General features: G+C 40.2%; 1 protein-coding gene across 3 annotated transcripts; it reads right to left on the bottom strand.

The window, feature by feature from the left end:
• Positions 1 to 2,643: 2,643 nt before the first annotated feature.
• slc26a1 (solute carrier family 26 member 1) lies at positions 2,644 to 13,204 on the bottom strand. Of its 3 annotated transcripts, none has more exons than XM_064308260.1 (3): positions 13,089 to 13,204; positions 5,767 to 6,415; positions 2,644 to 5,603 (listed from the first exon to the last, which is right to left on the bottom strand). In XM_064308260.1, exons 2-3 carry the CDS (start codon positions 6,367 to 6,369, stop codon positions 4,098 to 4,100), a joined length of 2,109 nt encoding a protein of 702 aa, XP_064164330.1. In that variant the 5' UTR covers positions 6,370 to 6,415; positions 13,089 to 13,204; the 3' UTR covers positions 2,644 to 4,097. The 3 variants fall into 3 exon arrangements, with proteins under 3 accessions (XP_064164330.1, XP_064164328.1, XP_064164329.1); XM_064308258.1 differs by lacking the exon at positions 13,089 to 13,204 and adding an exon at positions 9,018 to 9,319; XM_064308259.1 differs by lacking the exon at positions 13,089 to 13,204 and adding an exon at positions 9,099 to 9,319.
• Positions 13,205 to 13,410: the final 206 nt, after the last annotated feature.

The raw sequence follows: 13,410 nt of genomic DNA, 5'->3' as shown, positions 1-13,410 counted from the left end.
TTACCGTGTTTTGGCAACCAGCAGGGGGCAGACCATGATCATGTATGAATGCAGAAAGCATCCATTCAGTCTCTGAATGAGGAAACAGATTTTTTTTCTCCTGTTTAAAAACAAATGTCCTGAGTCCAAAACATCAACACATACATGTTTGCACGGATACAGCTACAATGATATTAAGGTATGGCAAATAATGTTTTGAAATTTTGTACATGGACAATAGGGTGGTCCACAATCAAGCCGAAAGGAACTATTTCTTTTCATTTTTAAAGATGAGAAAGTATGACTGTTGTATTTTTACAAGAAACTCACCTGAATGATGAGGATATTCTTATGTCACAAAATAACTGGGAAAGTCAAGGTTTATCTCAGATGCGCAGAAAGTGTTGTTAAATGCCCTTGTTACAAGAGAAGAAGCCCTGTTAGCATTTAAGGCTCTAAAGTGTGGTCCTGGTGGTTTTGCATGTGAATTTTATAAGGAGATGCTAGTCTTGCTCCTGGACCCTCGTTCAGCTATGTTAAACCACTTGATTGAGACAAGAATCCTGCTGCAATCATTAAGACGTCTTCATCTTCTTTCCAATTGCCAGGAAAGGCAAATGCCCTGAGAATTGTGCCTCCTTCAGGCCTGTTGCTTTGTTGTATGCTAATGAAAAGCTATCATACAAGATTTTGGCCCTCTAAATAGCTTAATATATTAATAGCTTTGCTATTTATCCTAGAAGGTCAAACTGCCCTTGTAAAATGGTACAGTTTTTGTGACAAATAATAATGTAGTTCTTTAACACTGGTGGCTCGTATGACCTGGTGCTCTTTCATGATAAAGATAAAGATTTTGACTTGAGTGGTTGTTTCTACAGTATTTTACACTATGGACCAGTTTGGGCTGGGGGAGACCTCCATCAGCTGAAGTTAACGAACCGCAAGATCTGGTATCTAAACCAGACAATTACAAAATGTTACAAATTTAAATTAAATTCATATTGCTATAAAAAATAAATTAAGAAAAAATTAAAAAACAAAAACAATTGGGTCTCGTTCTGAAAACCCAAGCTTTGTAAGCCATTTTCAAAAGGGCATTAAATTTGGTGGCTGAAAGGCCAAATTTTTTACTTTACCCTACTTTTCAATAGTAACAACACACAATTTTTGTAAATGCAATGGTCATGTTGAAGTCTAATAGTCAAGTTTCTGTTCCACAAATATGCACCTTCAGGGTACATGCAAAAGAAATTTAATTGGCAAATAAGTAACTTTACATGTTCCTGCTCAGGTGGACATTACTGTGGCTTTGCCCTTCATCTAGCATCACTGTATGAGACTGTTTAATAATTTATCATTTGCTAACAGGAGAAATATCTTATTAGCATGGATTGAGTGCAATATACCAGTCAGAAAGAACTGGTATGAAATAATGTGGACTGTATACTCATGAAATATGTAACCTGTGTCACCCACTCCACAAAGACTACCGTTCATAAAGGGTGGATTCTGCATTTAAATTATATTGAGTCATCTTTGCCAGCTTTATGTCTAGGGGGATTTCCCCAGTGATCACTAGTGTAAGGTTTTCATTTTTCTCTTTGCCTTTGAGTTGAAAATATACATATTTTCCTCTCATAATTGTCTCCCAGATATGATGAATGCATTCATGTAATTTATTTTGTATGCATTAAGTTTGTATTTCTGAGATGTTTGGTTATGTTTGTTTAGAAACATGCAAAGAAATATTGATATGACATTACATCATTGTAATTTTGTCTTGTGAAGCATGTCTTGAATCTTAATGCTCTGGCACAAAATGAAGATCCATGTGTAGGAAGCTGCTGTGAATCTGCTATTTCCCCTGTTCTTCAAATAATTCTAGCGAAATTGATGTTTTCTGTCTCAGAGATGGTCCCAAATCATATTTCATCAAGCCATTAAGCATACTGAGTTCTTTGGTTTGATCTGTCATCAAAATTCAAAATGGAACCAGATACAGCCCTTTGGATAAAAGAAGCAACAGAGCAGTGCTTTCTGGCCATCTGTGTTTATGTTTGAAGGTCTCAGAGCAACAGTCTGAATGCTCTAATGGCCATTATACAGTATATCTGTTGTTTCCAGAAAGAATCCGTCCATTTTTTGGTATGGGTGGACTGATTTGCCTATCCGTCCTCATCTTTATGTATTATTATGTGCTTATGTTCTACATGCACTGAATGGCCTATTCTTATGTTTCTGTTGAGTTGAATGGCCTTTGGTCATAAATATGTATTTTCGTGCTCTAGCTGGCCTGTTCGCCTCATTATGTATTCTTATGTTCTAGGTGGAATTAATGTCTGCCGCATTATGTATACTTGTATCTTAAAGGACACTGAGCCCCTTCCTTCACCCAAACCTCAGGGTGTCGAAGGCTAAGTAAGCCAAAACACATACAGTAGGTACAACAGGTTTTTTTTAAAGAATCACCTCCATGGACATGCCATATTAATGACGGCAGATTTAACATTGATATTGAAGAAGAGGTGATATTTTTTCTTTTTTTCGGTTGATCTATTAATACTTGTGACTTGTGCTTAGTATTCCATTGTAAGTGATCCATTCCTTTCTAAGTTATCATTTTAGATTATTGTTGAATGCTGTGTCATAATGAAGCAAGGCTCCTCACATTATTTTACAATTTATTAGAAGACACTTTAAACAAGAAACGGATGTTGTCCTATTAGTCAACGCTGAATCTTGTTGATTTATTGATCAATAATTAACTTTGTAGCTGTCATTTAAATATCACTGATGCACAATGCTCCGTATGACCGTGGGAGCACAATGTTGCCTCATTTCACAAAGAAATACATTTTCCATGATCATAAACACAAACGTCCTGAAGAATATTTAACCAAACACTGTTTTTGCAAGTATCACATTAACACCTGTCTTGATGTCTTATATACAATGACAAAAAATGTAATCTACATGGAAAAACAATGATTCAATAAAACAGTTAAAATGTTTTCTTCATTGTGATTCATTCTAAACATGTTGATAGTATAAATGTCTGGAAAATTGACACAGTAAAAATTAGGTTTTGTACGAGATTTACTATGAGATTGTACTGATAGCATGTTTTATCATCTTGCACAATATTTCAGACTGGTGGTGCTTATTTAAATCATTTTCTTGGTGTCATTTTTTTGATTACACATGAAGTCTAACAGCACAAAGCTGGCTTATATGGCCTGAGCTGTCATATTGTGCATGCCATAGTTAAACAAATCCTTACAAACCTATAGTTTCAATGAAGGGCATTAATAAGAGCTACTTTCACATTTGTGATTGATACTTTTGAATGTGTTTAAAAACATAAACAAAAACATCTTTGACCTCAGTGCAAAGTATCAACATAGTTTACTAAACATTAACTCAGAGCTATGTCTATGCATAGATTAAGGCATTCAGGTAATGTCCTCTGACAGGATTTCCAGTCTTGTAAATTCAGGTTCCATAGTCAGTTATTGGGAATTGGAGTTGAATATCTATAGCTTGGCCTTGTCGTGATTCACAAAATCCAGAGGACTATCCTTATAACCTGTTAAGTGTTAGTGTTAGACTTGATTTTTATGAAAAATGGCATGAAGTAGTGAAATTTTGGATGATCTTGGTAAGCAGACATAGAAAGCCACAATTGAGGCACATGATTTCCAGCTCATTTACAAAACTATGCCTTACCCAGCTAACACAAAACACTTCCAAAATGTCAGAAAAAGTTGCAGAAAAATGTCCTATGCATGTGGCATACAAACATATTTAGAAAAAGGGTTAGTTTCCATGTAGTTTAATGAAAAAAACACCACAAAGGATATGTGTTAAATACATTTTTAAAATGCTCCTTGTAAAATAAACAGGAATAGCTGTCCACATTTGAAATAATTGTTAAAAAGCTGTTCCTGAAATGTTCCTTGTAACTTAATGTTAAATAGACATCCTGGAAACTGGACAAATATGCATGATGAGAACATTTACCCCAACTTTCCTAACATTCAGAAAATGTTTTGACACCCATAAATTGTTAGCTTTGTGGAGTCCACAGCGGGTACTGTGAATTGAGAGTCTCTTCCTCGCTACACGGCCATCTCCGCATCCACATTGTCGTAAGCGTAGAGGACGGCACCATGGACGCTGTGGAAGGTCAAACTGTCCATGTCTTTGTGGCCTGGCCCGAAAACAAACCCACGTTTCAGTGCGTCTATGACTGGAGGGTTACAACAGGCTAACAGCACTCTGACACCGATTCCTTTGTAGTCTTTCATGACCAATTTTAAAGTCAGCATGCCGGGGGTGTCTATGAAGGGCATAGCGGAACAGTCTAGAATGATGGTGTGGATGTCTCTGGTCACCAGGACCGTAGCCACATTGCCGTTGATGCTGTCCGAGCTTTTGTCCTGCTTGGTGGCCGGATCTTTGGCTCGCTTCTCAGCTTTCCTCCTCTTGGCGACCTCCAGGAAGGGTTCCAGGCCCACTGTTTTATACAGCGACTTCAGGAAGGAGTCTTTGTTGGCATAATACAGAGGGGCCTGGAAGCGAAAGATCTTCACCTTGGGGACTGCTAGGAGGTTATCATACTCTCCAAGGTCCTCATAGTGGCTAGTGTCCGGGATCTGACCCAGAAGGGCCACTTTGGGGTTCTGGGTCCGAACTACCACACAGAGCATGGAGAATACCACTCCCACCAGCAGCCCAATCTCAACACTGATCAGAGCTGAGGCGCTCATGGTCACCGTCCAGATGATGGCGTCTACGTTGTTTAGGCGCCACTGTTCGGGCACGTCCCGGAACTTGCGTAGGGCTCCCCTCAGGCTTACGATGATGATGCAGGCCAGGACACACTTCTGCAGTGAGTAGAAGAAGGGGGCAAAGATAAGCAGCACCAGGAGGACCACAAAGGCGCTCACCAGGCTGGACACCTGCGTCTGGCATCCGGTGGAGTCCTTCACCATGGTCTTAGCCAGGGCAGCGCTGGTGGTGAAGCAGTGGAAGAAAGAGGGGATGATGTTGCAGAAGCCAATGGCTATCATCTCCTGGTTGGCCCTGACGGTGTAGCCGTGCTTCTTGGCAAACATCTCAGATAGCGAGACGGTGAAGGCGAAACTGATGATGGCAAGGGGGATGGCATCCAGGGCCACCCGTGGCATGAGCTGAAAGCTGGGCATCTCTGGTTGGATGAAGCCTGTGGGAATAGCCCCAGAGATGCTGGAGCTGTAGCGTCCACCAAGGTCGGCAAAGTGGGACACCAGCGTGGCCATTGCGACCACCACCAGCTCAGTGGGCAAGGGGATCTTCAGACGGCTCTTGTAGCGGTCTTGCAGCTCCTTCCCTGCCACTAAGACGGTGATGCAGATGGCGCTGGTGATCACATCGCAGAAGTTCGTCATGTGGATGTTTTTGAAAATGTTGATCCAGGTGACCACCACCGTGCCGTAGCCTTGGTGTCGAGGGATCTTCAGCCCGAGGAGGTACTTAGCCTGCACGGTGAGGATAGTGAGGGAGGCACCAGTGGCAAAGCCATCAAGCATCGGAGCCGAGAGGTACACCGAGACAAAGCCCAGGCGGAAGACAGCCATCAGAACCTACAGTGAAGGCAAGTGAGCAAAGTCAACATCAACAGATACACATCAAATCAAAATCTGAATTGTTCAAAAAAGGTAGGCAGTTTTTTTTTTTAGTTGAAAGAAGCCCAGAAATTAGTGAACACTGAATGGGAATGTAAAGTGAAACCATGGCTCTCAATACCTGGTATACTCCAGCCAGAAACGTTAAAGTTGCAGCAATACTGATGGCATAGCATTCTTTTCCACACTCCAAGCTGTAGCCTCCCAAGGTCAGGTTTACTGCAGAGGTATTGAAGATGACAGTTCCATTCCACATGTCATTCAGGCTGGTGACAGCAGGCTTGCCTTCCTCACTAAGGTCAAACCCTGCCAGGTAGACCTCCCTGTCCACCACCTGACCAACCATGAGGCTCATGAGACTGAAGATGCCCACAGACACGTGCTTGGAGGTGCCCATGAGGAAGTAGATGATGTTGGCAAAGAAGGAAGTGTACAGGCCATAGATGGGCTCTAGGCCGGCCAGCAGACAGTAGGCAATGGCTTGTGGGACCAGGATGATGCCCACAATGAGGCCAGACATGGCGTCTCCCCAGGCGTACTCCTTCAGCTTGTACTTGGGCAGCCATTTCACCACAGGGAAGAAGCCCGTAAGGGTGACCTTTAGCCTGGCCGTGGAGCAGGTAAAACTTCGGCTCAGCTTGGACAGTATCACATCCTTTGGTCTCCGTCGCCTCCGTACCCTCCGCTCCAGGTGCTCCACCTCTGCTGCCTTACGGTCTGCCATGTTCGCAGGAGACAGTGCCTCCTTGTGTTCGCAGTCAGCCCAGCTCCTGAAGGAATCAAGCAGTCAGCAAAAACAGTTACAAATCTTTGATCATTATGAAAAACAATTACATTGACACAAAAATTCTAGTCTCAGAACCTAGACAATTAGATCTCAAGAATCTCTGGCCTCACTGTCTGGGAATAGCACTTACTGTAGCAGTGATAGGCATGACCCTACCATCAGAGTGGTCAGAATCTCAGGGAGCAGTTCAGGGAGCAGAGTGTGATGCATTTGGCATGCGCCCTCTTTGTCCAACCACTTGCCTGATAATTTGTGATGGAATCCCTGGTTTGTATCACCAGTTTGAATGGCTGGTTTTGCCTCAGATACACAGAGCTTATGTGCTTTGTTAGAAAATATTTGTTAGGAAAGTGAAGTGCACTGTTTTCACTAGAGAGGTGAGGTCTGAGCCTGACACACAAGGCTGTACAAATGGCTGCTGAGCAATGCCATTTAACTGTCACTGCAGAATGTATTTGAAGCCTTCCATGAGCACCAAAAGAAAAGACATAGAATAACAAGGTACACTGCCAGAAGGTGTGGTCTGGGGAGGAGTTTACAAACAATCTCTTGACCATTAGAGTCAACACCTGACCTAAATCCTCTGGAAAATATGTGGGCTCTGACTGTAGTAGAAGCATATAGTTAAGATCTGTTGGGTATTTAAGTTTCCTGTAAATACCATATGAAACATACTTAGTCAGCATGTCATGGACATGTGAATGTATAATTATTCACAAAGTGAAACTGGATAATAATTTGCAGGGTTAATGGTATGGTAACGTCAACGTTGTGAAAAAATCGTGCATCTGCAAATGGAATTCTCATGAACATTCAAAAATACTTTTTTTTTTTTAAATGCCAACATTATGCATTATGTTTTAGTCACAGGAGGATTCTAAACCAAACTTGTTAGCTGTTGAGTTAGAAAACAGAAACAGTACATACAGATGGACATAAATATTCAATGGGTATTAAAAAGTAGGCAAAGAAAATCTCATTCACAGCCAATGGAAATGAAAGGAGTTGTACTTAAAGGAGTTGCTCTAAACACCTGTTCTTGGCCATGAAACATTTCCTCTAATTGCATGCAAAGTTCAAGTTGTTCTCATCCTTTATAGACTCAAAGACGAATTTATGACTTCTGCTGACTTCCTTCTGTTGCCTTAAAATGAATGTATTAACAAGTAGTTCCTATAAAGAGTGGTCCTGATGAGCACAGGATTAATCAAACATGTCCACCTTCTGTTTCATAATTTAATCCTGTCACCTAGGGTGATAAAAATGCATTATCTCTTCTTTGGGTTGACTTGTGTGTTATGTATACCGTAAGTAGAAAAGAAATTGCCACCAGCTGTCAACTGCACTTAACTGCTAACTGTCTTAAATAGGGTGACTGAGGAAACTCAGGCATTGGACTTTTATAGAGGTAATTTCAGCGAACTGCAGCCTTTATCCATGGTAACCAAGTTATCCAAAGGCCGAGTGCTGTCTGCAACAGCTAAAGACATTTTTTATTCTTTATTATTTTCAGACTGAATATAAAATTTGTCCAATTTATATTGACATAAAAATGGTGCTTTTTAACAGAGCTATGAAAGTGAAAATGAAAGCAATAAACTGATAAAACGGATTTTTTTCCTGAACAATACATACAGATATAAAGCACACAAGCGCATTTGTCCTTCGTGACTTTAAAAAAGTCTACTATAGGCAGATCAAAAGCTGTGGAAAACTGTGCGTGATGCCATATTGTGCACCACCATCTTAGCCTTGTTAGAGTTGCCAATAAACAAATAGGATCCAAAGCTTCCTGTGTGTGTTTGGATTGACATTGTGATTGACAGTTCCAGCCATTAAATGTGTTAATTTACACATGTTAAGCCACTCATACACCACTCTTGCCCTTGGAGACCCTCAGGGTGGCTGCTTTTTGTTTTCACCTTAAAATCAGCAACCAGGTGAGACCCAAGAAACCAGGTGAGATGATTTAACTGTGCTATCAACTGCTTCAAATGATCAAGTAATTCTGAGTAACAATGAAAACCAGCCTGCAGCTATCCACTGGGAGAGTAAATCGATAGACTTTCTCCGCACAGCTCTGGTGCCATTTGGTAATTTCATACGGTCTTCTGTGATCAGCCCTCATTTACTCCCTAAGGTTCAGCGCTGTGTTCTAGTCTGTCATTGACATTCATTCATTCGTGTCATACGTCACCAGGTTGCACCGCTGTCAATTCCTATTCAAATGATGTACTCCACACAGAACTCCATACAGTGTCAAGCCATGGCATGGCTCAAAAATAAAGTATAAAATTAAGAATGAATGGAATTATTGTCACACAGGAAAAGTATGGACAGTTTCAGTCACATGTTTGTCCACTTTCCACAAATTTAATACTTCATTAATCCTTCACAGTAAGACTAATATTTGGCCGTGGTAGCTTAGCTCATTAGAACCTGGGCCAACTCAAATGTGTTGCATTTATTGCCAGTAGCTGAAACTAGGATTTGCCTCCTCGCTGGACAAGTTGTATTTGTCTCAAATTGCGAGCATGTTCATTATAGACTAAATTTCTACATATGTACATAAAATAAACCATTACCTGAAATAACAGTTTGAAGTTGCTCCGAATTAATGGAATTTTCCAGAAAACGTTCACACAGAGAGGAAAGTCCTAACTCACCGACACGCTGCCCGGCGTACGCTGTCGGAACTCAGGAAAACCCTGACTGTCAAAAATCAGGGCGGTCAGCCAAGAGAACGGTGGAGAGAAGCAGAAACACACACACATAAACACACACACATGCACACACACAGTTATCGAGCTGCCTCTATCTCACTCAGTCTGCTAAGACCCAAAAAACACCCCAGTCTCAAGCATATGCCATTTTCATAATAGAGGGCAGTCCCTCCCTGGGTTTCTCAATCCTTACTATTGGCTGTTCATTCAGGGGGTGGAGCCAGTTAGCTGCTTTGTATTTCTTTAGTTAAATTGTAGAAGTGTGTTTGTTGAACCTTCCCTTGTGCAATCTCTTTGAAATCAGGGCAATAGGTTGAAGGAAGTCAATATTTTACTCACTGATGTGTTTTATCTTACGTGGTGGGACATTTCTCTTTAGACTTAGTTAAGTTTCTCAGTCTTTTCCACTGCAACACATTTTTCATTTATAAGGTGTGACATTGAAATAAATTACTGATTGTTTTTACCTGGGTTCAGAGCTTCTGAAGGTCTGCACTCTCAAAACAGATGTCATTGAAAACAATGCATAACATTGTTTTTTTTAACACACGTCTATATCTAGTTAAGGACAACACATTTTGTGTTACTTTCAACACAGTATGTGTTAACAAGTCTGCCTTTTTAACACATAAATTTTATATTTGTTACACAAAATGAGTAACTTTGACACAAAATGTGTTGAAAGTAACGCAAAAGCAGTAACACAAAAAGCGTTGGATATTAACACATCATTTTTGAGAGTGTGTACGTGCTCTGCTCAGTTGTCTGCCATTTCCTATACAGAGCTGCTGTCCCACCACTGCACCTGAATTTTTCCCTGTTGCAATGACAGTTGAGTTTGAAGGTTAAACTTCTCACACACCCCGCTGTCCTGTGAAACTATTTTGGGACTGTTTTGTGACAATATATGAATCTTTGCTCAATGTATGCTTTCTCAATGAGATAATTTGAATGATCTTTTTTCCAACATGATTGATTTAAATTACTTTAAATTATATATAACAAGTTCAAATCACTGCAGTGCTTTGAATGATGTACACTGTCATAACTCAGTCACATTGTTCAGCTCTTGAACAAACAACCACACCAATTTTGCATACCAAAAAGCCATTACATTACATGGGGCATCAGTACAAAAACTAATCTCGGCTTCCAAGTAAACAAGACTATGTATCCCTATAAATCTGTACTTCCCTTGTACTGTGTGATTACTGCTGTTATCTCAGTACCAATAGCGGTCCCACCTGTGATTAGAACGTGTTTTGAAGCTATAAATAAGTTATTTGCACAGTCCGCTGTCTGGAATTTCTGGAGTCCACTTCATGTCCTACTTCATGTTCTGTGCAGTTAGAGCTGAAATCATGTGTTCATGTGAAATCACTCCTTCACTCAGTCTAAACTAAAGGGTTTCAAAGCACTTGGAATTTATCACATGCCTGGGGGCACAATCCCTTGCATTGACGATGATGGAAATCTGATAATTGATTATATCTGTGGTGTTGGAGCATAAATAACTCAGTCACATAATTGTAGTGGACCTTGACTTTACATTTTCCATTTTGGTTGAAACTATGTTGTAATGTGTGGAAAAATATACCGGTCATGTGAGTTCCTAAGGGTGTCAGGTGTTACTATTTTCTTCACAGTCCTTTAAATTTATAAAGATTTTTTTATGAACTGGCTAAACGTGCATGTCTCCTTTCTGTCTTCATGCTGTAACATGTGTGTCATTATTTTTTTTCTTTGTGCATAAAAAAGAGCTTCCAAAGTGAAAAGGTGGAGAATATCAAGTTTTTGAATCTCAGAGTGAGGATAGACTGGATTTCATTACTTAATTTCACTCCTGAAAGGCATACAAGTTTGACCTCATGTAGTCACAAAAGTAAAATAAAAAAAGGAGTGTCTGGCCCTTTGCTATGAACCTGTTTAGAGCATTTACCCTTGATTTCTATCATAGTGACATGAACGTGCCTTAAAGAAGACAGACTGTAGCCAACAATTTCGACCTGACTTTTCAGGTAAGATTAAATGTATACATCAATTCATAGTTTAAAATGTTCCATATAATCTTTGTGCGATAAAGCTAGTTTAAATCAATATTTGTTGTTAAGAAGTTAATAACAAATTAAGGTATATCTTTTGGAGTTTTTTTGCTTTTATTATTTTATTTGTAGTGTATGTGTTTTATTGGCCAAGTTAGTTTTTGTCTGCAATGAGGGACATTTTATATGCTTACAGAAGTTTCTCACAACCTGCTAAAATCACAATGGCTAGTATAGGGGCTTTGACAAGTTTGTGGCTTAAAATGAGAAAATACACAAGTATGTCCAAACAAGCTTATCTATACACCGCAACTGCAATAATATTTTAAAAACTCTAAAAAGCAAACAATTCCTTTGAATGTGTTTCGTATATAAATGAAAGTGTTCGTGCACAATATACTCTCTAGCGTGTTAATATTGGAGATTGCGTAATTTGTAAAACTGTCAAAAAAAGAAACTGAAACTTACATTTATTTGACAGTGAAATTTAAGGACAAACATCGACTGAATCATCATGGTTAGTGTTGAAGGAGAGAGTTACTTTTCTACCAGTGGAACATCATCCATAATGTTTACTTTCAGTGACCGTCACTGTCAGGGTGATTCTCCTCTGTCTCATCTCAGTACTGTAACTATGTTTACGGGATTAATAAAAGTCTAATTACACAAAACCAAAAAGCAGACAGAAAAGGAGCAGTAGGACAGAGATTCAAGTGTGACAATCATATCAAACTATCTTGGCCTCTTAACAAGTAAGGTTAGGTCATTGCCCGAGAAACGAGCTGATTTACAACAAGATTATTGCAGTGCTGGTTCAGCTACAGTTGAGAAAGATAGTTCACCTGAATTGGTCCAGTAAAATTGATGAGTGATGCCACACTATGCCTGACATACAGACCACACTAAAATGTTCAGTGTTAATCCACCTCTGATAGAGTACATTTTAGACTGATAGTCTACATGTGATACCTCCTGGACATAAAATCGGTTACAGTTAAATTCACAATTTAACGCTTTACTGTATAGGTCCTATGTTTAATTCGAACAGAATAGTAAGGAACACTCACCAACATGAGGCCCACCCTGGTACAACAGTACTAGCTTCTGTGGAACCCCAAAGTTCTGAGACTACAACGAAGGCCAGTTTGCTTAAGAACAAATCTTTGGATTGTAGCCCTTGATGACAGAGACTACAACATTCCCTTGTCCTCGGCCTTGTATGGTCCTTCCAGGGTCACTGAATGGCTGAATGCCCGCATGTCAGGGAGCAGTGTCTCTCAATGCTAGTAATGTAGCCTGATAAATGAACATAGAGTTTTTTCAATATTACACTATTAATCTTCACAAAGTGTTGCCTTCTGTTCAGGACTAGATTCCTTAAATGGATAACTATCATCATTGGACATTTAAGAGAAGCCTAAATATTTTATTACAACCACATCCCCATCCACTACTACAATTAAAGAGATAACATAGATGCAACATAGTTGTAAAAAGGTTTTTAGTATGAAGCAGCCTTCCTCCATAAAGAATTCACATTGATTATTCTTACAATGACAAGTACTCCAGCAGGCCAGTATAAGAAATAATCATTTTTCTGAAACGTCACTGAGGATGATTGTCCAATATTATCCATATCCTATTCAACCCACATCGTTGATCTTTTTAACAACATTTCGCATCTTTCAAGAGAGACAAATGAAAAAAATAAAACCACCTTGACAATAAAACAAAAAATGAAAAATGGTATCATGATTTTCACTTATTGCAGCCACACAAGCTTCGATGTGAGATGCTATCCTCTCCTCCATCCACCTGCTCTTTGTCTAGTGCTAGCAGCTCCGTTTGGGCTAACGCAGCAGCGCCAGAGAGGGGCGGAAGCAAAGCTTACCCTTATCAGAAGGGCCGTGTGCATTTTCCAGGAATGCGTGTGCCATACCTCCTCCTCCAACGGAGAGTTCCATTCGCCGTGGTCTGGCCGAGTGAGGGGCTTGGGACGGCAGGGATGGAACGGGATGATGGGAAAACCGGCCTCGCTTCCATCCTCCAATCGCGGAGTGAAGCAGGAGGACGGGGGAGGGGAAGGGCTCCTGCTGCTGCCCGGCTCGTTGCCATGGAGACAGAGACATTCTGAGCTGTAGCACAGAATGACAGCTTTGTGCGTTTCTACCATACCCAGACCAAGAAAAACATTGGGCCTCTTATACTGTATG

The sequence above is a fragment of the Anguilla rostrata genome, chromosome 14 (assembly GCF_018555375.3).
Source record: "Anguilla rostrata isolate EN2019 chromosome 14, ASM1855537v3, whole genome shotgun sequence".
Classification (NCBI taxonomy): domain Eukaryota; kingdom Metazoa; phylum Chordata; class Actinopteri; order Anguilliformes; family Anguillidae; genus Anguilla; species Anguilla rostrata.
Note: the sequence above shows the minus strand (reverse complement) of the source record. Positions and strands in the feature narration are given on the sequence as shown.